At 64.0% G+C, this 27,752-nt stretch overlaps 1 protein-coding gene across 4 annotated transcripts; it reads right to left on the reverse strand.

Moving 5' to 3' along the window:
* Positions 1-321: 321 nt before the first annotated feature.
* On the reverse strand, positions 322-26,380 carry ARSA (arylsulfatase A). 4 transcript variants are annotated; one of them, XM_075918351.2, is made up of 9 exons: positions 26,272-26,380; positions 23,211-23,584; positions 9,136-9,376; positions 8,246-8,464; positions 7,748-7,917; positions 7,016-7,140; positions 6,430-6,557; positions 3,149-3,251; positions 322-3,007 (listed from the first exon to the last, which is right to left on the reverse strand). In XM_075918351.2, exons 2-9 carry the CDS (start codon positions 23,438-23,440, stop codon positions 2,703-2,705), a joined length of 1,521 nt encoding a protein of 506 aa, XP_075774466.2. In that variant the 5' UTR covers positions 23,441-23,584; positions 26,272-26,380; the 3' UTR covers positions 322-2,702. The 4 variants fall into 4 exon arrangements, with proteins under 4 accessions (XP_075774466.2, XP_075774467.2, XP_075774464.2 ...); XM_075918352.2 differs by having other exon boundaries at positions 23,211-23,581; positions 26,272-26,372; XM_075918349.2 differs by having other exon boundaries at positions 23,211-23,581; positions 26,200-26,336.
* Positions 26,381-27,752: the final 1,372 nt, after the last annotated feature.

Here is a 27,752-nt window from a genome sequence, read left to right on the forward strand (position 1 = left end):
GCACCTCCTTGCTGACTGCGCTGCTCTGCCAGTCTTTATACCTGTCCTCGAGTTGAAGCAGGACCAGCAGGGCTGTGGGGTGGGGCTCTCAGCCACATAGCTCTGCTTCACCCTGATAGACCCATCGCGGGTTGGCACACTCTGGCACCGGTGCCCTCAAGCTCTTTGACCCTCCCTCTGGAGAGAGCTTGGAAACAGACTAATTTCCTAATAGCTGGCCTCACTCTCAGGCATGGGCACACAGAACCTCCTGGCTTTAGGACACAGGAATCAGATCGTAGCTTTAAAAAAAGGCAATTAACAAAATAAAGACAACAGAGCAACTGAATAAAAGCTGGTTTAAAAACCACAGAATTACTTCCCTGAGAGTCCGTTAAAAAATTAGTGCTTCTATTAAAAAACGACACCGTTTTCATTAGCTCCCCTGGCTCCATGCCAACACATGCTAGTGACTCTCTGTCTCTGGTTTAACGCTTACAGGCAATTCGGTTAACCCCAGAAGAGGGTAGCGCCCTCCCATTCACCACAATGGGTTTTAGGAAAACATCCAACCTGGGTTTTGAAAGTGCCAGTGTTACCAGAACCATGTCAGACCTTCCTCTGCTGGATTCATTATTTGGTTCCTGGGTACAGGGCCATCCCTCCCCACAAGCCCCTTCCCTCACCCCCTTCTAAGCCTCTCCCAAGCAATGCAAACTGGGGGATTTGCTGGGTCCTGGCAGAGCAGCCTGGCAACCTGCACCACTCCATCCTACTGCCTTCTTCCAGCCCTTGCTCTGCTTCACGGGGCATTCTGCTTCCTGCTGCTGCGATGAAGTGGAGTGCAGTGATCCGCGAACAGGGTGGCAGGGTGCAGTGGAGCTGGGCTCCTCCAGCTCCCACCACCATGGTAAGTGAGGGGGGGTGTCCCTGGGTCCCATCCTTCGGATAGTTGAGACTATGCTCCCCGCCAGGGGAAGGCCTGGGGTAGCTGCCCTAAACTGATATACTGGGATCAATTGCCTCCTTCACCTTCTGTTTTAAACTAAAGAGGTGATCCGCTTTGCATATGCAAATAACCTCTCTGCCACGAGAGATTGCCCTGATTGTGCATTCCAGGGGCACGAGCTCTTTTGGCCCCAGCATCACAACTGTGAGCTAGTGGTCCGCGGATTCTCCATCACAAGCCCAAGTCACTCTCAGTCAGTTCCCCAGTTTAGAGTCCCACACCCTCTAATTATGTGAAATCTCAGTTAATTGACTAGTTGATGGAATTTCCATCGACTACGCGCTAGGCACTTCCGCATCCCTCCCTTGAAACGTACAGGCGGGGGCTCGTGTGTATATAGACACAGTGTTTTGCTCTCCCTTAGCCCAGGGCCAGCTGCCTGTGTGGCAATGGAGAGGTGACTTCCTTCCCCGTGCCGCTAGAGAAGAGCTCCCAGATCTCCCGGGGCAGGACCTAGCATTCCTCTGCGGCAGCTGGAGCCCAGGGTGTTTCTGCTCCAGCCCCACAAGCAGGGACGCCGCTTGCCAGCCCAGCAAACTGCCACGGGGTCGGACGGAAAGGCCAAGGCTGGTGCCAGTGGCAAGGATGGCTGGGCAGGGTTCTTGGCAACATAGCAGGGTCCTGGCACCAGCTCAGTGGCACAGGCACGCTAACCTGTAGGCTGGCTGCGACCAAATGGAGGATTTGCTGGGTTTTCCACGGGGCTGCTTGCAGGGAGGTGGGACTCAGCGGCCCCGGTGTTACTGGTTTAATGAGGGCAGGGGAGGGACGAGGGAGTTGGCTGTTACAGGAACCAGCACAGAACTTGAGAGCCCGACCAGTAGCCTGGAGAATGGAGCCCTGAGCGGAGACCCAGCTCAGGCAGCACAGCCAGTTCTGGCCAGTGGGAGGAGAACGGGCTGCGGAGAGGGGGAACAAAGGGTGGAGGTCAGGAGAGGGGACCCGGGGGGGGGAGAGGTAGCAGGCACAGGCCAGGGGAAGAACTGCTGGGGGCAATATGGGAGGTTAGGCTGGAAGAAGGGGGCTGCAGGATGAGGCAGGGGAGCCTGGGACATGCTGGGCTGAGGAGGGCAGACCGACAGGCTTGAGAATTCCTGTGTGCCACTGGCTGGGAGTCGCTCTGGTCTAGAGAACACGGCGGCGCTGTTCCCTCTGGGGGTGCAGGGCCCGGGGCCCCATGCACAGCTCCTTTCCTGACGGCAAGTACCCATCAGGCCCCTAGCTGTGTGCTCAGGGACAGCCACCGGCCCCGGTCTGGCACCCTAACTCCACCTCTGCCCTCACCGCTGTGCTGGGGCCTGCCCAAAGCTAGCCACGCCCCACTGAGCAGGCTAGTATTGCCAGGCCCTGCCAGCTGCAGCAGGGTGCTAGGTTCCGGCACCCTGCCCTTGTTCTGTTCCAGCGCCGAGCGGACGCCAAAGGATTCGCTGTGCTCAGCCAGGCCCTGGGGAGAGCCAGCATGTGTGCGCAATGGCCAAAGACTCCTTGGGCACCCCCCAACAAGTGCACCAGCGCCCCTCCCTTCTAGCAGCTCGCCCTACGCAGCAGCCTGGAGGGAGCCTCAGCGTCAGGCCTGGGGAGCGGGAGTCTGGCCAGGGACGCTCCCCAAATGCAGCAAGTTTGGGGAGGCTGGTGCAGGGCATTTAGGGAGCAGTAACCGTAGGAGGGTTCCAGGCAGCGGAGAGAGGAGACAGGGTGAAGTGCAGCAGGGAGCTCAGGGGCACTGGCAGCAGGAGGGCTTGGGGGTGCAGCGGGGGATGCAGCAGGGCTGGAGGGCTGGGTCGCTGCCCTTCCCTATCTGGCTTTCCCCAAACTCCATGCGCTGGTCAAAAAGTGCCTTCTGCAGCTGGATCTCCTTGAGCACCTGCAGCACCTCCGGCCCCACGGCCTCACCACGCAGCAGGTCATAGTTCTCCGCAGGATCAGCCTCCAGGTCGATAAGCACAGGGGGGGTGTGCGGCGTCGGGGGCCTCAGCCCATGGCAGTCCGGGTCGGGGGTCGTCTCACTGTGCAAGGAGCCTGGGAGACAAACGTAGCAGCAGCTAAACCCACCCTCCCTGCGCCTAGGTCCTGGGGCTGGGCTGAGCCCGCAACCTGAACCCAAGGAGCGAGGGCCTGTCCCACAGCAGGGGGGAAGGGGGGGGAGGTGGAGGCAGTTACCTTGAGTGAAGAAATGGGCCTTGTACTTCCCGTATCTAACGGCAAAGACACCGAGCAGCTTGCTGGGGCTGGGCGGGTAATAGAACATCAGCTGCCGGGGGCTCTGCAAGGAGCAGGCAGAGGTGGAGTCATGCAGGGCAGTGGCCAAGGGATGTACGTGGGGGCAGGGAGGGTAGTGGCTAAGCCACGGCCGGGCCAGACAGACCAGGCACCGGGCGGGAGGGAGGGGGTGGCACTGAGCCACGGCCGGGCCAGACAGACCAGGTGCCGGGCAGCGCCTGTGGGCAGGGAAGGGGGGAGTGGCACTGAGCCACGGCTGGACCAGGCGCCGGGCAGCGCCTGTGGGCAGGGAAGGGGGGTGGTGGCACTGAGCCACGGCTGGACCTGGCACCGGGCAGCGGCTGTGGGCAGGGAAGGGGGGGATAGGACGGCACTGAGCCACGGCTGGACCAGGCGCCGGGCAGCGGCTGTGGGCAGGGAAGGGGGGGATAGGACGGCACTGAGCCACGGCTGGACCAGGCGCCGGGCAGCGCCTGTGGGCAGGGAAGGGGGGGATAGGACGGCACTGAGCCACGGCTGGACCAGGCGCCGGGCAGCGCCTGTGGGCAGGGAAGGGGGGAGTGGCACTGAGCCACGGCTGGACCAGGCGCCGGGCAGCGCCTGTGGGCAGGGAAGGGGGGTGGTGGCACTGAGCCACGGCTGGACCTGGCGCCGGGCAGCGGCTGTGGGCAGGGAAGGGGGGGATAGGACGGCACTGAGCCACGGCTGGACCAGGCGCCGGGCAGCGCCTGTGGGCAGGGAAGGGGGGAGTGGCACTGAGCCACGGCTGGACCAGGCGCTGGGCAGCGCCTGTGGGCAGGGAAGGGGGGTGGTGGCACTGAGCCACGGCTGGACCTGGCGCCGGGCAGCGGCTGTGGGCAGGGAAGGGGGGGATAGGACGGCACTGAGCCACGGCTGGACCAGGCGCCGGGCAGCGCCTGTGGGCAGGGAAGGGGGGAGTGGCACTGAGCCACGGCTGGACCAGGCGCCGGGCAGCGCCTGTGGGCAGGGAAGGGGGGTGGTGGCACTGAGCCACGGCTGGACCTGGCGCCGGGCAGCGGCTGTGGGCAGGGAAGGGGGGGATAGGACGGCACTGAGCCACGGCTGGACCTGGCGCCGGGCAGCGGCTTTGGGCAGGGAAGGGGGGGATAGGACGGCACTGAGCCACGGCTGGACCAGGCGCCGGGCAGCGCCTGTGGGCAGGGAAGGGGGGGAAAGGACGGCACTGAGCCACGGCTGGACCAGGCGCCGGGCAGCGCCTGTGGGCAGGGAAGGGGGGTGGTGGCACTGAGCCACGGCTGGACCTGGCGCCAGGCAGCGCCTGTGGGCAGGGAAGGGGGGGATAGGACGGCACTGAGCCACGGCTGGACCTGGCGCCGGGTAGCGCCTGTGGGCAGGGAAGGGGGGGATAGGACGGCACTGAGCCACGGCTGGACCAGGCGCCAGGCAGCGGCTGTGGGCAGGGAAGGGGGGGATAGGACGGCACTGAGCCACGGCTGGACCAAGCGCCGGGCAGCGCCTGTGGGCAGGGAAGGGGGGGATAGGACGGCACTGAGCCACGGCTGGACCAGGCGCCGGGCAGCACCTGTGGGCAGGGAAGGGGGGGAAAGGACGGCACTGAGCCACGGCTGGACCAGGCGCCGGGCAGCGCCTGTGGGCAGGGAAGGGGGGGATAGGACGGCACTGAGCCACGGCTGGACCAGGCGCCGGGCAGCGCCTGTGGGCAGGGAAGGGGGGGATAGGACGGCACTGAGCCACGGCTGGACCTGGCGCCGGGCAGCGCCTGTGGGCAGGGAAGGGGGGGATAGGATGGCACTGAGCCACGGCTGGACCAGGCGCCGGGCAGCGCCTGTGGGCAGGGAAGGGGGGGATAGGACGGCACTGAGCCACGGCTGGACCAGGCGCCGGGCAGCGCCTGTGGGCAGGGAAGGGGGGTGGTGGCACTGAGCCACGGCTGGACCTGGCGCCAGGCAGCGCCTGTGGGCAGGGAAGGGGGGGATAGGACGGCACTGAGCCACGGCTGGACCTGGCGCCGGGTAGCGCCTGTGGGCAGGGAAGGGGGGGATAGGACGGCACTGAGCCACGGCTGGACCAGGCGCTAGGCAGCGGCTGTGGGCAGGGAAGGGGGGGATAGGACGGCACTGAGCCACGGCTGGACCAGGCGCCGGGCAGCGCCTGTGGGCAGGGAAGGGGGGGATAGGACGGCACTGAGCCACGGCTGGACCAGGCGCCGGGCAGCGCCTGTGGGCAGGGAAGGGGGGGATAGGACGGCACTGAGCCACGGCTGGACCAGGCGCCGGGCAGCGCCTGTGGGCAGGGAAGGGGGGGATAGGACGGCACTGAGCCACGGCTGGACCAGGCGCCGGGCAGCGCCTGTGGGCAGGGAAGGGGGGGATAGGACGGCACTGAGCCACGGCTGGACCAGGCGCCGGGCAGCGCCTGTGGGCAGGGAAGGGGGGGATAGGACGGCACTGAGCCACGGCTGGACCAGGCGCCGGGCAGCGCCTGTGGGCAGGGAAGGGGGGGATAGGACGGCACTGAGCCACGGCTGGACCAGGCGCCGGGCAGCGCCTGTGGGCAGGGAAGGGGGGGGATAGGACGGCACTGAGCCACGGCTGGACCAGGCGCCGGGCAGCGCCTGTGGGCAGGGAAGGGGGGGATAGGACGGCACTGAGCCACGGCTGGACCAGGCGCCGGGCAGCGCCTGTGGGCAGGGAAGGGGGGATAGGACGGCACTGAGCCACGGCTGGACCAGGCGCCGGGCAGCGCCTGTGGGCAGGGAAGGGGGAGATAGGACGGCACTGAGCCACGGCTGGACCAGGCGCCGGGCAGCGCCTGTGGGCAGGGAAGGGGGGGATAGGACGGCACTGAGCCACGGCTGGACCAGGCGCCGGGCAGCGCCTGTGGGCAGGGAAGGGGGGGATAGGACGGCACTGAGCCACGGCTGGACCAGGCGCCGGGCAGCGCCCGTGGGCAGGGAAGGGGGGGGATAGGACGGCACTGAGCCCTGGACAGGGCAGTCACCAGGCTAACGCCCACGCAGGGGAAGGCGACAGGACAGGGTCTCAGAGCCCGGCTCTCGCCCGAGACAGGACGTCTCCCCAGCACTTCGACTGTCCCAGGAGCCTGCGCAGGCAGACCAGGGCCCGCGTTTGCCACTGCAGTGAGCCCCCCGGCAGCCAGCAGAGCTCCCGCCGCAAGGGCAGCCTGTCAGACTGGTGCCCGCCCCCCAGGGCTCTCACCTTCCCCCTGCCAAACAGCACCGGGCTCAGGTCGTAGCCATCCAACGTGACGCTGGGGAGTGGCGCGCCAGCCACCGCAGCCAGGGTTGGCAGGATGTCCAGGGTGCTGGCCAGCTCATGGGTCACGCCTGGCTCCCAGCCAGACACAGGGAGAGAGGCACCATCAGTCCCCTGTCTCCCCCAGCACTCTCCTCCCCACTGCCCAACACCTGGGTCCCCTCCTGCCCCAGAGCAGGCGTCATCCCTCACCCAGTGCCCCCAGGCACCACCCTGGGGCGACAGCATTGTCTGCCTAGAGTCGAGCCACGGCTGGGCCAGACAGACCAGGCGCCGGGCCTGCAGACACCACCCAGCCATAAGCATGTGGGCCCCATGTTCCCCTCACAGGGGTGAGGCCTTGGGTCACCTGCTCCGCCAGCCCCGCGCTCTCCCGGCCCCCCTCCTGCACACCGCGCAGGGGCACAGGCAGGGCCGGGCCCCCAGGGCTGTCGTTTCAGCCTGTTCTGTGCAGGCTGCGCCCAGGCCACACCGAAACCAAGGGGCTACCGGGCAGAGGCGGGCCCAGGCCCTGTTGCGCAGGGCTTACCCGGGGAGATCCGGCCTGGCCAGTAGGCCACTGCAGGCTCCCGCATGCCGCCCTCGTACGTCGTGCCCTTCCCGCATTTCAGGAGGCCGGAGCTGCCCCCCCGGGCCATCCGCATGGTCTCAGGGCTGCGGGGGAGGGGAGAGCACCCATCAGCAGTCACACAGGTTAATCATGCCCCACAATGGGCAGAGGCATCCACAGGGAAGGGGGCTCTCGGTCTCAGGGAAGGCCACGGGGTGCAGGCGTCCAGAGGGAGTCTGCAGGGATGGGGATGTCTCTGCCCTAAACCCCTCACTTGGGGAGGGCCTGAGAAGGGGGAGGGGGGAGGCTCCCCCACAGTACTGCCCCGGGAGCACAGGGAGCTGTGGGCAGGGGAGAGGGATGGGGGGAGCTGTGGGCAGGGGAGAGGGATGGGGGGAGCTGTGGGCAGCCCAGCAGCTTGAAAGCAGATCAGCTCCACAACCTGCAGGTCATTCCAAACGTCCCTTATCCTGAGGGTCCCTGTCACCCTCTTCTCTGAGCACCCGCGGATCCCTAGACCCTGGCCCAAACCCCGGGCACTCCCAAATCCCCCACCCCCCACCCCCTGAGTCTACCTGTACTCCTCTCCACTCTGCAGCCTCACTGCCCTGGGACCGGAGGAGTCTCCCCCCCCCCATCCCCATGCTCAGCCCCACAGCCTCCCATCCCATGCAGGACTGGTGGGGTGCGCCCCAGCTCCCCCACACTCACCCGTTGTCTGCAGTGAAGAAGACCAGCGTGTTCCCCTCCAGGCCATGCTCCTGCAGCGTCTGGAGCAAGAACCCCACGGACCCATCGAACTCCAGCAGGGCATCGCCAAAGGGCCCCCGCTGCGACTGGCCGGCGAACTCCTGGCTCCCAAACTGGGGGTAGTGGGTGTGCTGGGCAAAGAGCAGCCAGTGAAAGGGATCCCCAAGCATGGTGCAGGGCGGGGCTCAGCCGCTGGCAGTGCTGGGGGGCCGCCAGGCTGGGGGAAGCTGTTGGAGGCTGACTCCTCCCTCCCTGGACCAACCTTCATAGCCAGTGCCCTGCGCCGCAGGAGGGGGGTACAGGTGCCCCCTCGCCACGCTCCCCCATTACCTCTCAGCCTACCCACCCCCCCAACTCCCCACGGCCCCTCCCCGGAACATCCAGGTGCCCCCACCTCCCCTGTGTCCTGACCAGCCTCAGGTGCCCATATGCCCCCCAGCAGCCCACCCCAGCACCTACGTGGGAGGCGTAGTAGAGCAGGAAGGGGCGGCCCTGGCGGGCACATTCAGCGATGAAGTAGCGGGAGAACTGGTTGTAGCGCGGCACCAGCTTGGGGAAGGCGAGCGGCTGCTGCAGGATGCTCTGGTTCCAGAGCAGTGGGACGGGCACCTGGCCCTGGTCGCACGTCCCAAAGCACCGGGTGTCAGGGGGGAAGCAGGTGAGGTTCTGGCAGGGACCCTGGAACGAGAGGAGAGAACGTGCTGCTCTGTATCCCCATCTGGGGCCAGCAGGATAGAGGTCCCCCACTGAGCCCCCAACCCCCCGCCCCCCAAGACGCAGGTTCCTTCCCTCCAGCACCAGCAACGCACGGAGTGGGCACCTCTCCCACCCACTGACCAGTGTGCACCCCCACGCCACGCTGGAGCCAGGACCCCAGCCTGCCCCACAGCACCCCACAACCCAAGCCTCCCCCAGGGGCCTGGACCCCACTCTGCCCCACAGCGCACCACAACCCAACCCCCGTAGGGGCCAGGACCCCACTCTGCCCCACAGCGCCCCACAACCCAACCCCCGTAGGGGCCAGGACCCCACTCCGCCCCACAGCGCTCCACAACCCAACCCCCGTAGGGGCCAGGACCCCACTCTGCCCCACAGCGCCCCACAACCCAACCCCCATAGGGGCCAGGACCCCACTCTGCCCCACAGCGCCCCACAACCCAACCCCCGTAGGGGCCAGGACACCACTCCGCCACACCAGGGGGGGGGGGGCGCTCAACTTTTGCCATGTTCGGAAGTTTTGGTGAAAGCACCTGGCAAGCCTAGTCAGCCCCCCGACCCAGCGCAGTCTCATCTCCCCAAGGCCCTGTACTGGCCCCCGCGGCGCTCCCAGCCCTGTGCCCCAGGCCCACCTGGTCATGAGAGTAGGGCACCCCCAGGAAGTGGTCAAAGCCCTGGTGGATGGGCAGGAAGGAGCTGTTGGCCCCCAGGCCCAGATGCCATTTGCCGACCATGGCCGTGGCGTAGCCCTGAGCCTTCAGCACCTCGGCGACGGTGACCTCAGCCAGCGGGAGGCCACCCCGGGAGCCGGGGTAGAACACGCCGGGGTAAACCCCAGAGCGCGTCTGGTACCGACCCGTCAGCAGCGCTGCCCTGGGGGTGAGAGGAGCCAAGAAATGCTGGAGAGGCCTCAGGAGTCCTGCACCCATGTCCACAGAGCACCTAGTTCCTGGCCCAGCCCAGCCTCTCACCCAGCCCCCGGCCACGGGGCTGCTGAGCTCCCGGCCTGGCCCAGCCTCTCACCCAGCCCCTGGCCACGGGGCTGCTGAGCTCCCGGCCTGGCCCAGCCTCTCACCCAGCCCCCGGCCACGGGACTGCTGAGCTCCCAGCCTGGCCCAGCCTCTCACCCAGCCCCCGGCCACGGGACTGCTGAGCTCCCGGCCTGGCCCAGCCTCTCACCCAGCCCCCGGCCACGGGACTGCTGAGCTCCCGGCCTGGCCCAGCCTCTCACCCAGCCCCCGGCCACGGGGCTGCTGAGCTCCCGGCCTGGCCCAGCCTCTCACCCAGCCCCCGGCCACGGGGCTGCTGAGCTCCCAGCGCGGCCCAGCCTCTCATCCAGCCCCCGGCCACGGGGCTGCTGAGCTCCCGGCCTGGCCCAGCCTCTCACCCAGCCCCTGGCCACGGGGCTGCTGAGCTCCCGGCCTGGCCCAGCCTCTCACCCAGCCCCCGGCCACGGGACTGCTGAGCTCCCGGCCTGGCCCAGCCTCTCACCCAGCCCCCGGCCACGGGACTGCTGAGCTCCCGGCCTGGCCCAGCCTCTCACCCAGCCCCCGGCCACGGGACTGCTGAGCTCCCGGCCTGGCCCAGCCTCTCACCCAGCCCCCGGCCACGGGGCTGCTGAGCTCCCGGCCTGGCCCAGCCTCTCACCCAGCCCCCGGCCACGGGGCTGCTGAGCTCCCAGCGCGGCCCAGCCTCTCATCCAGCCCCCGGCCACGGGGCTGCTGAGCTCCCGGCCTGGCCCAGCCTCTCACCCAGCCCCTGGCCACGGGGCTGCTGAGCTCCCAGCGCGGCCCAGCCTCTCATCCAGCCCCCGGCCACGGGGCTGCTGAGCTCCCGGCCTGGCCCAGCCTCTCATCCAGCCCCCGGCCACGGGGCTGCTGAGCTCCCAGCGCGGCCCAGCCTCTCATCCAGCCCCTGGCCACGGGGCTGCTGAGCTCCCAGCTCGGCCCAGCCTCTCACCCAGCCCCCGGCCACGGGGCTGCTGAGCTCCCAGCGCGGCCCAGCCTCTCACCCAGCCCCCGGCCACGGGGCTGCTGAGCTCCCAGCGCGGCCCAGCCTCTCATCCAGCCCCCGGCCACGGGGCTGCTGAGCTCCCAGCGCGGCCCAGCCTCTCATCCAGCCCCCGGCCACGGGGCTGCTGAGCTCCCGGCCTGGCCCAGCCTCTCATCCAGCCCCCGGCCACGGGGCTGCTGAGCTCCCAGCGCGGCCCAGCCTCTCATCCAGCCCCTGGCCACGGGGCTGCTGAGCTCCCAGCTCGGCCCAGCCTCTCACCCAGCCCCCGGCCACGGGGCTGCTGAGCTCCCAGCGCGGCCCCGCCTCTCACCCAGCCCCCGGCCACGGGGCTGCCGAGCTAAGCGGCCCCAGGAGTCCTGCACCCATGTCCACAGGGCTGCTGAGCTCCCGGCCTGGCCCAGCCTCTCACCCAGCCCCCGGCCACGGGGCTGCTGAGCTCCCGGCCCGGCCCAGCCTCTCACCCAGCCCCCGGCCACGGGGCTGCTGAGCTCCCGGCCCGGCCCAGCCTCTCAGCCAGCCCCCGGCCACGGGGCTGCTGAGCTCCCGGCCCGGCCCAGCCTCTCACCCAGCCCCCGGCCACGGGGCTGCTGAGCTCCCGGCCCGGCCCAGCCTCTCACCCAGCCCCTGGCCACGGGGCTGCTGAGCTCCCGGCCTGGCCCAGCCACTCACCCAGCCCCCGGCCACGGGACTGCTGAGCTCCCAGCCCGGCCCAGCCTCTCACCCAGCCCCCGGCCACGGGGCTGCTGAGCTCCCAGCTCGGCCCAGCCTCTCACCCAGCCCCCGGCCACGGGGCTGCTGAGCTCCCAGCGCGGCCCCGCCTCTCACCCAGCCCCCGGCCACGGGGCTGCCGAGCTAAGCGGCCCCAGGAGTCCTGCACCCATGTCCACAGGGCTGCTGAGCTCCCGGCCTGGCCCAGCCTCTCAGCCAGCCCCTGGCCACGGGACTGCTGAGTTCACAGCCTGGCCCAGCCTCTCAATTGGCTCTTGGCCATGCGGCTGCCAAGCCCCCTGCCCAGTACAGTCCCTGGTCCTGGGGCTGCCAAGCCTCCAGCCCAGGCCTGAGCCAGGGGCCCATGAACCATTCGCCTGGTCCCCGGCCCAGGCTGAGGGGCAGGAGCCCAGCCGAGCCCCTGAGGGAGGTGTTTCGTTCAGTGGTATCCCATGGGAAGAAGAGGCTTCGCTCAGTGGAGCACCACCCTTCTCTCCCTATCTGAGCTCCCATCCCTCCAACACAGGCCCCCTCTCCATTCCGTACCAGCCGGTCCCTGCCTAAGGCATCCGCAGAGCCTGACAGAGACCAGGGGCTCCGGGATCACTCAGCTCAGACGCTGGCCCTAGGCCCTCACTAGTCCGCTAGAGGCTCTAGCGCCTCCTTCCGCTGCAGCTGGCCCTGACTTCCGCCAGATCCTGACGCCCAGCCTCAGCCATTCTGGGAGCTGTCTCCATCTCTCCACTCGAGCCTACGGCCTGCACCCACTGCTTCTCCTCAGCTTCACAGACCGCTGGCCCTGCCGGCTCCAGTCTCCCCCACTAACGATAACTCACATTGAGCAAGACCTAAGAGCGCCCAACACAATCCCTCCTCCTCCAGCCATGGCTCACGCCGGATGGCTGGGCAAGACATCGCCCAGGACGGGTCTGTCAGCCAGCAGCATGACCACACATCCTGCCCTCTGCAGCAGTGGGGTCTCACCGCCTCACCACACAGCTCTCCAAAGGCCCCCCGCAGTCCCCAGCAGACCAACTTCCCCACGTTGTTCTCCCTGACTGGCCCAAACCTTCATCAGCACCATCCAGCTACATATTCTCTCCCTCCCTTCCCAGGGGCTGCTACGCCTGAGAGCGGTCCCATCCGGCTAAGCCAAACTTTCCCAACGGCTCCTTGGAACCGAAATTCTCTCCCTCCCTTCCCAGGGGCTGCTAGGCCTGAGAGCGGTCCCATCCGGCTAAGCCAAACCTTTCCCAACGGCTCCTTGGAACCGAAATTCTCTCCCTCCCTTCCCAGGGGCTGCTACGCCTGAGAGCGGTCCCATCTGGCTAAGCCAAACCTTTCCCAACGGCTCCTTGGAACCGAAATTCTCTCCCTCCCTTCCCAGGGGCTGCTAGGCCTGAGAGCGGTCCCATCCGGCTAAGCCAAACCTTTCCCAACGGCTCCTTGGAACCGAAATTCTCTCCCTCCCTTCCCAGGGGCTGCTAGGCCTCAGAGCGATCCCATCTGGCTAAGCCAAACCTTTCCCAACGGCTCCTTGGAAAAGAAATTCTCTCCCTCCCTTCCCAGGGGCTGCTAGGCCTGAGAGCGATCCCATCTGGCTAAGCCAAACCTTTCCCAACGGCTCCTTGGAACCGAAATTCTCTCCCTCCCTTCCCAGGGGCTGCTAGGCCTGAGAGCGATCCCATCCAGCTAAGCCAAACCTTTCCCAACGGCTCCTTGGAACCGAAATTCTCTCCCTCCCTTCCCAGGGGCTGCTAGGCCTGAGAGCGATCCCATCTGGCTAAGCCAAACCTTTCCCAACGGCTCCTTGGAACCGAAATTCTCTCCCTCCCTTCCCAGGGGCTGCTAGGCCTGAGAGCGATCCCATCTGGCTAAGCCAAACCTTTCCCAACGGCTCCTTGGAACCGAAATTCTCTCCCTCCCTTCCCAGGGGCTGCTAGGCCTGAGAGCGATCCCATCCAGCTAAGTCAAACCTTTCCCAATGGCTCCTTGGAACCAAAATTCTCTCCCTCCCTTCCCAGGGGCTGCTAGGCCTGAGAGCGATCCCATCTGGCTAAGCCAAACCTTTCCCAATGGCTCCTTGGAACCGAAATTCTCTCCCTCTCTTCCCAGGGGCTGCTAGGCCTGAGAGCGGTCCCATCCGGCTAAGCCAAACCTTTCCCAACGGCTCCTTGGAACCGAAATTCTCTCCCTCCCTTCCCAGGGGCTGCTAGGCCTGAGAGCGGTCCCATCCGGCTAAGCAAAACCTTTCCCAACGGCTCCTTGGAACCGAAATTCTCTCCCTCCCTTCCCAGGGGCTGCTAGGCCTGAGAGCGGTCCCATCCTGCTAAGTCAAACCTTTCCCAACGGCTCCTTGGAACCGAAATTCTCTCCCTCCCTTCCCAGGGGCTGCTAGGCCTGAGAGCGGTCCCATCTGGCTAAGCCAAACCTTTCCCAATGGCTCCTTGGAACCGAAATTCTCTCCCTCCCTTCCCAGGGGCTGCTAGGCCTGAGAGCGGTCCCATCCTGCTAAGTCAAACCTTTCCCAACGGCTCCTTGGAACCGAAAATGCAAACAGGACTGGTATTCCCACTCCGTCACTGTGACTTGCCCCCCCCCCCCCCCGAAGCGTTACTGGGAAGTAATGCTCCTAGGTACGTAAACTGCTGAATGTCTTCATGTCTATAGTCATCAACTGCTAGGTATGTGTGACCAAGAGCTTCTCGCCTGCATCCAGAGGTCTGGTTGTCACAGAACAACAGGACTGGAGAGGTCAAGTCCAGTCCCCTGCCCTCATCTAGACCAGGAGTCGGCAATCTTTTCAAACCAAAGAGCTAAATGACATCACAATTCAGAACAAGGGTCAACAAAGACCCGGATAAGAATGCTCATTTGCATGACTGAAAATATACTAATTAATATTATTGATAATTGACATGATTAATAGTATAAATAAAACATTGTCCTCACAGACTTTATTTAATGGGGCTTCTGCTGCTGCATCTTTTCACACATTTAAGTTTACATCATCACTGGACAAATCCAGCATCATACATGCATTCAGGCTGTCTTCTGTCAATCTTATGGCGGGGCGGAAGGAGGTTTAGGTTGGACATTAGGAAAAACTTCCTGTCAGGGTGGTTAAACACTGGGATAAATTGCCCAGGGAGACTGCGGAATCTCCATCACCGGAGGTATTTAAGAGCAGGTTAGACAGACACCTGTCAGGGATGAGCTAGACAGAGCTTGGTCCGGACATGAGGGCAGGGGACTGGACTCGATGACCTCTTGAGGTCCCTTCCAGTTCCAGCGTTCTTTGATTCTAACCCCTCCCAGCTTGGCATCATCTGCAAACTAGAAGCACACCCTGTGCCACTATCTAACTCTCTGATGAAGATATTGAACAGAACTGGTCCTAACACTGATCCCTGTGTAACCCCACGTGTTGTGCCCTTGCAGCATGACTGTAAACCATTGGACAGTTATCCAACCAGTTACACGCCCAACTCCTAGCAACTCCAGCTAGGTTGTATTTCTAGTTTATTAATGAAGTCATGTGAGAATGTATGAAAAGCCTTACTAAAGTCAAGGTAAACCACAATTACCCCACCCTCCAACCCCAAAGCTTGTTACCCTGCCATTGAGCTAATTTTGGCCACTTCTGTTCAATCTCTAATCCTTCTCTCACTTCACCTGTCCCCACATGACAGCCAGGCCACCTGCACTGCCAAGAGGCGATGAGCATTGCATCAGCCCACCCCACTCTGGGACCATACCACGTTTCCTGTGGCCACATCACAAGTCTAGGGAGCGAGTCTCTCCCCACCTCAGCGCAACACTGATGTCAGTGGCCCCTGCAGAAATACCCAGTTGGGCCCCTCCGCACAAGAGCCCTTCCTGCTAAACCGGGACTAGACTCCACATCCCATCAGCAGCCACAGGCCACTGTCGGTCAAAAGCCAATTAGGTGCTAATGGAATGTACATGAACACCTGCCACAGAGTGCGATTCCAGACACTGCTACTTAGCTCCAGTCGGAGCTCACAGGTTCATTTCCCACCTCACACCCCAAGAACCTGAATGGGCATCGTGCCCCAGGCTTTGCTGCCTGTAACCACCACAGCTGGCTCTGCTCCTGGGCTACATCTACACTGGCAGGATTTTCCACAAATGCTTTTAATGGAAAAGTTTTCCGTGAAAAGCATTTGCGTAAAAGAGCATCTAGATTGGCAAGGACGCTTTCCCACAAAAGCACTTTTTGCGGAAAAGCGTCCATACCAATCTAGACGCTTTTTTGCTCAAAACAAATCTGAGCTGTCTGCACTGGCCCTTTTGCACAAAAGCTTTGCACACAAGGATTTTGCCCGAATGGGAGCAGCGTAGTATTTCCGCAAGAAGCACTGATTTCTTACATGAGATCGTCAGTGTTCTTGTAGAAATTCAAGCGGCCAGCGTAGACAGCTGGCAAATTTTTCCGCAAAAGCAGCTGCTTTTGCGGAAAAACTTGCCAGTCTAGACACAACCCTGGTGTTTGGAATGGAGACACTGTGGACTGCCACTCAACAGTGTGTGTTGTGAATCTCAGGGGACCTAGATGGCAGGGGAAAAGGTCTGCACTGTAAATCGTACGACTGTGGATGAAGGCCCTGCAGATGACTCGTGGGGCTGCAATACCTACCTAAGGCTACAAGTTAGCACCGCTGCCTGGGGGAGTACGTGCTGCCGCAAGGGGTCCTACAAAGGGAATGGGAGCTTGTGCTAATACTCACTTTTCTGACTGTGGCCTGCCAAGCTGTATCTTTTCCTATCCTATCCCTTTTGTCCATATTGCAATAGGAAAGCCAGACGCGCAAGGCCTGCAGAACTGGACTTCTCCTGTATGAGTTGGCTTTCACAGTAGTGTGCTGTGATAATTAAGGGTTAAATTGCCTTCCAGAAATTAAATGTTTTAGTATCTCTTAAAAATTAGGACAGACCCTGTGGTGAAATCTTCAGCTAGGACAGTGCACAGAAGGGTATAGGAATCAGTGCCTCGCGAGCACCTAAAATAAGCCTAAAACTGCAGCGCCACTGTGTGTGGAAAGAGGACAAAGTTCCCCAAAACAGCTGCCCCAGGGGCAATGCCAGCAGCTCTGGGGCCAGGCTGCCTTGGGCTTTGCTCATAAGCTGCAGACACTCAGCTGCAGGGCACCAGCCTGGATCCATCTCAGGCCAGCAGGAATTCACCATGGTTCCCATCTAAGGGGTGTCAGTGGACATGAGTTAGGGCTCTGGCTCCTAGGTCACATCCCCCCGCTCTAGGCAGGGACCATATGTTATGGGAACCATATGGAACACAAGAACTAGGGGTTGCCAAATAAAATTAATAGGCAGCATGTTTAAAACAAACAAAAGGAAGTTTTTCTTCACTCAGCACACAACCTGTGGAACTCATTGCCAGAGGATGCTCTGAAGGTCAGGACTTTAACAGGACTCAAAAAAGAGTTAGATAAATGCATGGAGGTTAGGTCCATCAATGGCTATTAGCCAGGATGCATAGGAATGGTGCCCTAGCCTCTGTCTGGAAATGGATGACAGGAGAGGGATCACAAGATGATTACCTGTTGTGTTCTCTCCCTCTGGGGCATCTGGCATTGCCCACTGTCAGCTCACAGGACACTGGGCTAGATGGATCTTTGGTCTGACCCAGTCTGGCCGTTCTTACGTTACTAGCCAATTAGCCCGTCATAAGACGGAATTTTCAGGTCTCTCCTCCACGCCCATCTTTTCTCCTGAGCCACCGGCAGTCGCTCTCGCTCTCCTCCTCCTGCCTCCCCCTCTCTCTCTCAGCTCTCCTCCACCTTCTGCCCCTCTCTGTCTCTCTCTCCTCCCCCTCCTCCCTCTCACTCTCCCTTTCTCTTCTCCTCCTGCTTCTCACTCTCTCTCTACTCTCCCCGGTTTCATCGGGGATGCACACTCATCCAGGCCCCGCCCCCGGGCGTGTACGTCACCACCCCACCACTCTTCACCTCCTGCTGGGGCGCTCGGCAAGGGGGGGCGGGGCAGTGACACTCACGGCCAGGGGGCCTGGAGCCACTGTCATGCCACACATCACTGCCCCACCCCTCTTCGCCTCCCGCCGTGGCGCTCGGCTGAGTTCTGCGCCGCTCAGCAGGGCTGCCGTGGGGGAGCCCAAACGGCCGCTTGCTCCCCTGCGGCGGCCCGGCTGAGCAGCGCACAAGTCAGATGAGCACCATGGCGGGAGGGGAAGGACGTGACTCAGACAACAGCGCCGCCCAGAGGCAACAGCCAGCATTAGTCACAGACATTGGGCTACTATATACGACTAGTCAATTAGCCCGTCATAGAACGGGATTCTTGGGTCTCTCCTCCATGTCTCTCTCTCTCTCTCCTACTGCCTCCCCCCCCAGCTCTCCTCCGCCTCCTGCCTCTCTCTTTCCCTTTCTCTTCCCCTCCTCCTGCCTCTCTCCCCACTCAGTCTCTCCTTGCCCCCCTTCCCTCCCACCATGTGGGAGCCCAAACGGCCCCTGTGACGTAGTGGGGGTACTTGCTGGGCTGTGGTGACCCCTGCTGTCTGGAGCAAGACCCAGCAGGGAAAGCCTCACTAGGCAGAGGTAATGCCAAACTTGTTGAACCAGTGGCCAGACACCCCCCATGGAGAGGAACAAAGGAAGGTGGAATGCTGCCCTGGCTGGGGGGCAGGGCTGGAAGAGAGTTAGTTACTGTCTGGGAGCATGGAGGAGAGCCTAGGGGAAGGGGCTGAAGTTTAGGGGCCCAGTCTCCCCCATCTCAAGGGGGCCTGAGGCAGCCTAGCCCAGCTCTGTGACCAGATTACATCTGTGCTGTGCTGTATCCTGGAGAGGCAATAAACTTCCTCTATTCCACCGGCTGGTGCAGTCTGTTTGTGCCATTTCGCGGTGCAGGAGACGGGGGACCCCCAACGCACCGTCACACTGGTGTCAGAAGTGGGATGCACTGCACCCTGTGGATGGAGCTTCCAGCGGTGAGCGACAAGGCGCTGTAGAAGCAAGAGCCCTGGAGCCAGGCGTGCTGGAGACAGAGCGAAGCGGTTCCTGGGAATCGTGGGGCGCTGCAGCACTAGACTGGTGAGTCTGCACCGAGGGGACCAGCGGGCCGATGGCCTACGCCCGACTCTTGAAGGCAGAGCTGGTGGGGTTGTGCAGAGAGAGGGGCTTGCCTGTGCAGAAAGCAGCCAAGGCCCAGCTGATTGCCCAGCTGGAAGAGAATGACCAGCCACAGGGCCAGGATCTTGTCCCCAAGGGAAGCAGCCAGACCCCCCCTGAGAGTGTGTCAGGCTCAGAGAGGGGGAGGAGCGCTGGAACCCACCGGAGAGATGAGACAGCGTCTCCCGGGAGGCCTGCAAGCCGTAGCCCATCTAGGGCAGGGGCCAGCCCAGCGGAGCTGCGGCGGCTGGAGATCCAGCTGCGGATCAAGGAATTGGAAGTAGAGGACTGAGAGAGGGACCGCCAGGACCGAGAGAAGGAGCACCAAGATCGAGAGAGGCAGTGACAGCATGAGTTGGCCATGGCAGAGCGGAGAACCGGCGGGGCACCGGCTGCGCCAAGTGCGGATGGGCCCCAGGGTCCCAGGACTGCCAGATGCTTGGAGAGGCCCGTGGTGGCCCAATTGAAGGACATGGGTGACATAGACGGGTTCCTCAGCTCCTTTGAGAGGGCCTGTGGACTGCAACGGGTCCCCCCAGCTGACTGGCTGCAGGAGCTCATCCCCACACTGAACCAGGAGGCGGCCGGAGTGCTCAGTCAGCTGGAGGACCTACAGCCAGGGGATTACAACCGCGTCAAGGAGGCCCTGCTGCACAAGTTCGGGTTGACCCCCGAGATGTACAGGAAGAAGTTCCGGGGGGTACAGAAAGGGCCACGGGAGACCTATGTGGATCTGGCCTCCCGCCTGGCGCAATACTGCCGCAAGTGGGTGTCTGGAGTCGGAGCCCAGACCGCAGAGGAGCTGCTCAAGCTGGTCATGATGGAGCAGTTCTATGAAGCGTGCCCACCCAAACTGAGGCTGTGGCTCAAGGACCGGAGACCAGAGAACCCCCAGGAGGCCGGGAGGCTGGCGGATGAGTTCACGGAGAGCCGGTCCGGGTGTGAACCGGAGTCCCGGAGAGAGAGGGAACCGCGCAGAGACCGGATCTTGGCTGAGCAACGGAGAGAGACACCTCCAAGGCGAGCCCCAGGGACCAGGACCAGTCATCGATACCCCAGAGAACCAGCCAGGCCCTGGACAGAGACAGCCCAAAGCCTAACTTGCCAGCGCTGTGGGCAAAAAGGCCACAAGAGGGCTCAGTGCACCAGGTCCCAGGACCGGGGACTTTCCAGGGTTAACTGGCTGGGGCGGGAGGAAGGGCAGGCTGCCCCAGAGGCAGGGGCTGGCAAGCAAACCTCAGCTCAGAGAGAGGGGAAGGACGCTCAGTGCACCTCCCCTGGGAGGTCTGATTCTCAGGAGGCGGATTTCTCCGTGTACCGGGTGGGGGCAGGACGGCCCCTGCGGAGCGAGTGCCTCATACCCCTGGAGGTGGATGGTAGGAAGGTGACGGGCTTCTGGGACACGGGGGCGGAGGTGACTCTGGCCCGATCCGACATAGTGGCCCCAGAGCGGATACTACCCCACACGCAGCTGACCCTGAAGGGCATAGATGGGTCCCCGTTTAAGGTGCCTGTAGCCAGGGTGCATCTGAAATGGGGGGCCAAGGAAGGCCTCAAGGAAGTGGGGGTGCACCCGCACTTGCCCACCGAGGTGCTGATGGGGAATGACCTAGAGGAGTGGCCCCATGAATCCCAGCGGGCTCTAGTCACTACCCGGAGCCAGAGCCAGCGCGGGGCTGGCAACCTGGGTCCAGGGAAGGACTCCTGGCAGCGTCCTCAGGGTTCCATCCCAGTGGACACGGGGTCCAGCCAGACTGGGACTCCGGACCCAGGCAAAGGTGGGGAACAGGTCCCGATCCCTGCCTCAGCAGCTGAATTCCAAGCTGAGGTGCAGGCAGACCCCTCCTTGCAGAGGCTGAGGGATCAGGCTGGCCTCCGTGCAGCTCAGCCCCGGGGGAGAGGTGGCCAGGAGAGGTTCCTGCAGGAGCGTGGACTCCTGTTCCGTGAATGGCTTCCCCCCAGGAAGGTGGGGGCATGGAAGGTCCAGCGGCAGCTGGTCATCCCCCAAAAGTATCGCCTCAAGCTGCTGTATTTGGCCCACGACGTCCCCGTTGGGGGCCACCGGGGGATCTGGAGCACCCGGCTGAGGCTGCTCCAGCACTTCTATTGGCCGGGAATCTTTACAGCCGTGCAGCGGTACTGCCGGTCCTGTGACTCCTGCCAGAGGGGCGGGAAGGCCCAAGACAGGAGGAAAGCGGCTTGGGGGGCTCTACCCCAGATAGAGGACCCTCTGGGCTTGCTGAGAGAGTTATGGGGGGGGAAGACCTCCCTGGGTGGAGCATCGGGGATGGAAGCTGCCCTGGCTGTCCAGAGAAGGCTCACTGGGCTCATGGCCCCGGCCCGAGAGACCCTGGCCAGGGATCAAGGCCAGTGGAAGGGTGGGTGTGACCCCCGAGGACAGGCCTGTGCCAGTCGCCCTGGAGTGGGGTGGCGACTGGACAGAGGGAAGCCAACTCATGTGGGTCCTCGCCACGGCCGGCCCGAGTTAAGGGGAGCACCCATGTCCCCAGGGCCGGTTCCCACGCACAGGACCCAAACTTCCCTAGGTCACGAGCGGAGTGACCCTACTCAGTTCGCTCTCGGAGGGGGAAGAACTGTGACGTAGTGGGGGTACTTGCTGGGCTGTGGTGACCCCTGCTGTCTGGAGCAAGACCCAGCAGGGAAAGCCTCACTAGGCAGAGGTAATGCCAAACTTGTTGAACCAGTGGCCAGACACCCCCCATGGAGAGGAACAAAGGAAGGTGGATGCTGCCCTGGCTGGGGGGCAGGGCTGGAAGAGAGTTAGTTACTGTCTGGGAGCATGGAGGAGAGCCTAGGGGAAGGGGCTGAAGTTTAGGGGCCCAGTCTCCCGCATCTCAAGGGGGCCTGAGGCATCCTAGCCCAGCTCTGGGACCAGATTACGTCTGTGCTGTGCTGTATCCTGGAGAGGCAATAAACTTCCTCTATTCCACCGGCTGGTGCAGTCTGTTTGTGCCATTTCGGGGTGCAGGAGACGGGGGACCCCCAACGCGCTGTCACAGCCCCTTGCACTGCTGGCTCCCCCGGAGGCCCGGCTGAGGGGCACAACACTCAGCTGAGCTGCCACAGAGGGAGGGGAAGGGGGCGGGGCGGTGATGTACGTGGCCAGGGGACGGGGCCGTGTACGTCACCGCTCCCCTTCCCCTCCCGCTGTGGCACTCAGCTGAGTGTTGCGCACGCTGTGGGGGAGGAGGGGCGGGGCAGTGACTTACACGGGCAGGGCTGTCTACGTCACCGCCCCCCCTTCCCCTCTCCTGCAGCGGCCCGGCTGAGGGGCCACCACTCAACGCCACAGCTGGAGGAGGGGGCGGTGACGTGTGTACCCTCTGGCTGTGTACGTCACTGCCCGCCCCCCCTTCCTGTCCCACCAGGGCTCAGCTGAGCAGCGCAGCGCCAGTGCCACTCAGCTGGACCACGGCAGGGGAGCAAGCAGCAGCAAGCGGCCATTTGGGGTCCACGCTCACCATGCATGGGGAGCACAGACCCCAAACGGCCACTTGCCGCCCAGGGCCCAGCTGAGCGGCGCTCCCGCCGGGGCTAAGGTTGCCAGGTGTCCGGTTTTCTACCTGACAGTCTGGTATTTGCACCGTCTGTCCGGTAGAAAAATTCAGAAACTACCAGCCATGTCTGGTATTTTGTGACTTTCCGTCTGGGCGCCAGAGGGAAGCCTGGCGGGGGAGCGACTGGGAGGCGGAGCACGATTGGCTTTGGGAGCCCTGTGGTGGGTGGGGTGGGGCGGGGGCCGGTACTCCTGGCCCCCCTCCCGCCCGGCTTTTGCACAGGACTAGAGGCTCCCACTGCCAATCACGGCCAAAGTCTCCCAGCTGGGAACCTCTGGTTGCGAGCAGAAGCCGGGTGGGGGGAGTAGCTCCCAGCCCCGCCCCACCCGGCTTCTGCTGGCAAGTAAAGGGAGCACTTGCTGGGAGCACGGCCAGAAGGATTCCGGCTGCGGCCAGTGGCTGCACCCCGCCCCCCCTCGCCAGGTCTGCTTCCCCCCCCCCTTCCTCTGTCCCCCGCTCCTCCTGTCCAGCCCTACGGCCCCCGATTCCTCCCCAGCTCTGCTTCCCGTCCCCTCTTCCTGCCAGCCAGCCCCACGGCACCTGGACACCCTGCCCCCCGTCAGCCCTTCTTCCTGCCCCCCTTCCTCCGGGCCCCCCCTTCCAGCCCCACGGCCTCTGATCTCTCCCCAGCTCTGCTTTCCGTCCGTGCCCCCCCCACCCCGACAAGCATGTCCGGTTTTTTAGCGGGGTCTACCCGGCAACCCTAGCCGGGGCCCAGCTGAGCGGCGCAGCACTCAGCCAAGCCGCCACGGAGGGAGGGACGCTGACGCACACGGCCAGGGGGCATGGCCTTGTACGTCAGCATTACAGACTCAGACACTAGCTACTATATACATGATGTTGTGGCACAAGGGGCCCCAATCCCAGCTGGGCCCTCAAGAGAGAGCTCTTACAGCAAAAGCTGCCACACCCCTCAACTCTCGTCACACAGGCTGGGAGAGCAGGTCAGAGGATTTAACCTTTTAAACGGTTGCACGAGCTCAGGGATGGCTGCGTGGCTCTTTGGTCACAGCTGTCAGCCCCACATGAGCAACTGCCAGCCCACAATGACCCTGTCTCCATCCCTGCAAATTACTACCAGGCCATTTTTCCCCCAGGCAGGTCAGCTAGGAGAGATTTAGACAGCCCCCAGACCCTCACAATTCAATCGTCATCTGCTTCTCATGCCCTGTCCTCAGCCAGTTTACTGCTCTGTCCTAGGAAGAGCTGCAGAATGGGGGAGCAGGACAAAACTGGACCTACCGGGAGGGGCTGCAGACCGGGCAGCTGGCATAGAAGTCCGTGAATCTCAAGCCCCTAGCTGCCATCTTGTCCAGGTTGGGTGTGGCTGAGGTGGGGTGCCCATAGCTCCCCAAATCTCCAAACCCCAGATCATCTGCAAAGATTAACACTATGTTTGGAGGGGTGGTGGCTGCAGAGAGCAGGACCAGTGGGCCCAGGGAACAGAAGAGCCAGACACACGGCCACCTCATGTCCCCAGAGCCCCCTTTCAAGGACAAGACTCCTGCTGTCTCCCTTCTTAGAGATGGCAATTCCCGTCTCAGCAGTCCTTTCTCTGGCCGTCAAGATAACCCCAGCTGCCAACTGGCCTGGGCAGGGCCTCTTCCCACAACCTGCTGGAGAAAACACAGTTCAGCACACAGCGCAGCTGGCACCCCCGCGCTGGATTATGCTGGCTACCTGCTTCTAGCACCACAGCTTTCGGGCCGTCACCATGCCCCAGGTGCTCTGGGAGATGTAGGAGCAAGCACAGGCAGCAGCAGGGCCACAGCCCCCTGGCCTCACTGCTCAGACAAGGCCATGGAGCTACCAGAGCAGCGAGAGCCAGAGCAAAGGCAGGTGGGTGGGGATCTGGCCTGTACATCGAAACAAGGGTCGCTGCAGAATGAGGCAGTTTTAACCAGTCCTCCCCCCCATCAGTCCTTCTCAGAGGGACTTTTCTCGGCCCCCTGCTCTCACAGCCACAGAGGATGGTAAAAGCCAGGCACTGAACCCAGCTCCTCCTCCTGGGGTTTCCTTAATACACAGCTCCTGGAACCACCTTCCTGGAGAATCCCAGTTCTCCTTTCTGGAAAGTCCATCCAGCCTCCTGCCTGGGGAGAAAAGCCAGAAAGGCCCTTCCAAACAATCCAGACCCGGGAAGCAAATACGCAGAGCCCCACGTTTCTCTGTAATCACGAGCGTTACGCACATCTCATGGATCTCGATGGCAGGAGGGAGAGCTAGGCCCAAGGGCTAGTTTCCACACCTCTGGAGCTGGCAAAGAGCAGGAGGCAAAAGAAAATGCCCCCCAAGAGAGACAAACGGAAGGAAGAGAACTGGTTAAAACTCTTCCCTTCTGCAGCAGGCATGGAGCTTCAACATGCAGGCTGGGTGCCTTGGCTGGTTATTGCACGGCGCTCCGGTAGGGTACCAGGCGTCCAGTGGAAAAGGGACCCGGGCAGCTCTGGGAAGCACCACGGCCCAGGCTGTGAGAAGCTCAGCTGACAGCACTGTGGGGCTAGATGGCTCTTTGCCCGGCTCCTGGAGCAGCCAGCACGTCCCCCAGCTCCTAGAAGCAGGAGCAGCACATAGGGCTCTACGTGCCATCCCCACCTCAGGCACCAGCTCTGCCACTCCCACTGGCCAGGAACTGTGCCCCAAGGCAGCTGTGGAGGCTGCACTTGCCTGCAGCACAAACAGCCCCTGGCTATTGCTCTACCCAGGAAACAGCAGGACGTGTGGGCTGCTTCCGGAAGCTGAAGTCAGAGCCACCCACAATCGGTAACCAGCACCAACCGTCATGCGCGAACCCTCTGCCCCGCTCGGAGCCCCTTCCTGCAGCCTCAGCGCCTCATGTCTAGTTCCAGCCCACAGCCTGCACTCACAACCGGCTTCCCACGCTCATCCCAACCTCCTGCCCTATCCGCTGGTGTTCACCCCGGCCACAGCCCTCGCCCCTGGCGCCTCCCCCCACCCCACCCCCCTCACGCCCACCGCCTCCCCCACCCCACTCAGCCACAGCCCTCGCCCCCAGCGCCTCCGTTACCCCCCACAAGCCACAGCCCTCACCCCCGGTGCCTCCCCCCCCCCCCACCCCCCTCACGCCCACCGCCTCCCCCCCACCCCCCTCACCCCCACCCCACTCAGCCACAGCCCTCACCCTGGCGCCACCCCCACCCCACCCCCCTCACGCCCACCGCCTCCCCCACCCCCCTCACGCCCACCACCTCCCCCACCCCCCTCAGCCACAGCCCTCGCCCCTGGCGCCTCCCCCCACCCCACCCCCCTCACGCCCACCGCCTCCCCCACCCCACTCAGCCACAGCCCTCGCCCCCAGCGCCTCCGTTACCCCCCACAAGCCACAGCCCCCCCCCGGTGCCTCCCCCCACCCCACCCCCCTCACGCCCCCCGCCTCCCCCCCCCACCCTCTCACCCCCACCCCACTCAGCCACAGCCCTCGCCCTGGCGCCACCCCCCACCCCACCCCCCTCACGCCCACCGCCTCCCCCACCCCACTCAGCCACAGCCTTCACTCCCGGTGCCTCCCCCCACCCCACCCCCCTCACGCCCACCACCTCCCCCACCCCACTCAGCCACAGCCCTCGCCCCTGGCGCCTCCCCCCACCCCACCCCCCTCACGCCCACCGCCTCCCCCACCCCACTCAGCCACAGCCCTCGCCCCCAGCGCCTCCGTTACCCCCACAAGCCACAGCCCTCACCCCCGGTGCCTCCCCCCACCCCACCCCCCTCACGCCCACCGCCTCCCCCCACCCCACTCAGCCACAGCCCTCACCCTGGCGCCACCCCCACCCCACCCCCCTCACGCCCACCGCCTCCCCCACCCCACCCCCCTCACGCCCACCACCTCCCCCACCCCACTCAGCCACAGCCCTCGCCCCTGGCGCCTCCCCCCACCCCACCCCCCTCACGCCCACCGCCTCCCCCACCCCACTCAGCCACAGCCCTTGCCGCCTCCGTTCACCCCCCACAAGCCACAGCCCTCACCCCCGGTGCCTCCCCCCACCCCCCTCACCCCCACCCCACTCAGCCACAGCACTCACCCCGGCGCCACCCCCCACCCCACCCCACCCCCCTCACGCCCACCACCTCCCCCACCCCACTCAGCCACAGCCCTCACCCCGGCGCCTCCCCGCACCCCACCCCCCTCCACCCCCACCGCCTCCCCCCCCCACTCTGCCACAGCCCTCACCCCGGCGCCACCCCCCACCCCGCCCCCGGCGCCCCTCACCCCTCGAGGCGTAAACGGGGCGCTGGGTTCCTGGCGCTTCCCGGGCCAGGCTCTCTCCCGACACACGCTCACCTCCAACCCGCCGGCAGTCACGTGAGCAGCGCTCAGATGGGCTATCACGTGCGCCCGAGGCATGCTGGGAGCTGTAGTCCCCAGGCGGGGCTCCCTTAAAGGGACCGCGCAGGTCTCGGGGGGGAACTCGCTGGCTGCAGCCTGGCAGAGCCCCAGGAGGCCGGGCTGCCCCCGGGGCCCGCAGGCGGCAGACAAGGGGCAGGGTAGCGAGGGCTGCCGGATGCTTTCAACAGAAACCTGGGCACATTTACCCTGACATCACAATGGGAACCCCGTCGCAGTTACAACGTCCCATTGTCCTCCCTTGTCCCCAGACAGAGCTCCAGTCCTGGGCAGTTAGAACATCCCATTGTCCCCACTTGTCCCCGGACAGAGCTCCAGTCCTGGGCAGTTAGAACGTCCCATTGTCCCCAGACAGAGCTCCAGTCCTGGGCAGTTAGAACATCCCATTGTCCCCGCTTGTCCCCAGACAGAGCTCCAGTCCCGGGCAGTTAGAACATCCCACTGTCCCCGCTTGTCCCCAGACAGAGCTCCAGTCCTGGGCAGTTAGAACATCCCATTGTCCCCGCTTGTCCCCAGACAGAGCTCCAGTCCCGGGCAGTTAGAACATCCCATTGTCCCCGCTTGTCCCCAGACAGAGCTCCAGTCCTGGGCAGTTAGAACATCCCATTGTCCCCGCTTGTCCCCGGACAGAGCTCCAGTCCTGGGCAGTTAGAACATCCCATTGTCCTCCCTTGTCCCCGGACAGAGCTCCAGTCCTGGGCTGTTAGAACATCCCATTGTCCCCGCTTGTCCCCAGACAGAGCTCCAGTCCTGGGCTGTTAGAACATCCCATTGTCCCCGCTTGTCCCCGGACAGAGCTCCAGTCCTGGGCAGTTAGAACATCCCATTGTCCCCGCTTGTCCCCGGACAGAGCTCCAGTCCCGGGCAGTTAGAACATCCCATTGTCCCCGCTTGTCCCCAGACAGAGCTCCAGTCCCGGGCAGTTAGAACATCCCATTGTCCCCGCTTGTCCCCGGACAGAGCTCCAGTCCTGGGCAGTTAGAACGTCCCATTGTCCCCGCTTGTCCCCAGACAGAGCTCCAGTCCCGGGCAGTTAGAACATCCCATTGTCCCCGCTTGTCCCCGGACAGAGCTCCAGTCCTGGGCAGTTAGAACATCCCATTGTCCCCGCTTGTCCCCAGACAGAGCTCCAGTCCTGGGCAGTTAGAACATCCCATTGTCCCCGCTTGTCCCCGGACAGAGCTCCAGTCCTGGGCAGTTAGAACGTCCCATTGTCCCCGCTTGTCCCCAGACAGAGCTCCAGTCCTGGGCAGTTAGAACATCCCATTGTCCCCGCTTGTCCCCGGACAGAGCTCCAGTCCCGGGCAGTTAGAACATCCCATTGTCCCTGCTTGTCCCCGGACAGAGCTCCAGTCCTGGGCAGTTAGAACATCCCATTGTCCCCGCTTGTCCCCAGACAGAGCTCCAGTCCTGGGCAG

Source organism: Pelodiscus sinensis, chromosome 1 (assembly GCF_052426305.1).
Source record: "Pelodiscus sinensis isolate ZL-2025 chromosome 1, ASM5242630v1, whole genome shotgun sequence".
In the NCBI taxonomy this organism is placed as follows: Eukaryota; Metazoa; Chordata; order Testudines; family Trionychidae; genus Pelodiscus; species Pelodiscus sinensis.

What these genes read in the sequence shown, in the direction of transcription:
- ARSA (XM_075918351.2), bottom strand. Translation starts at nt 23,440, where the DNA reads ATGAGGTGGCCGTGTGTCTGGCTCTTCTGTTCCCTGGGCCCACTGGTC. An exon ending in CCGGTCTGCAGCCCCTCCCG is followed by an intron (nt 9,377 to 23,210) that starts GTAGGTCCAGTT and finishes TCTCACCCCCAG; the next exon opens with GGCAGCGCTGCTGACGGGTC. An exon ending in TGCCCTACTCTCATGACCAG is followed by an intron (nt 8,465 to 9,135) that starts GTGGGCCTGGGG and finishes CTCTCGTTCCAG; the next exon opens with GGTCCCTGCCAGAACCTCAC.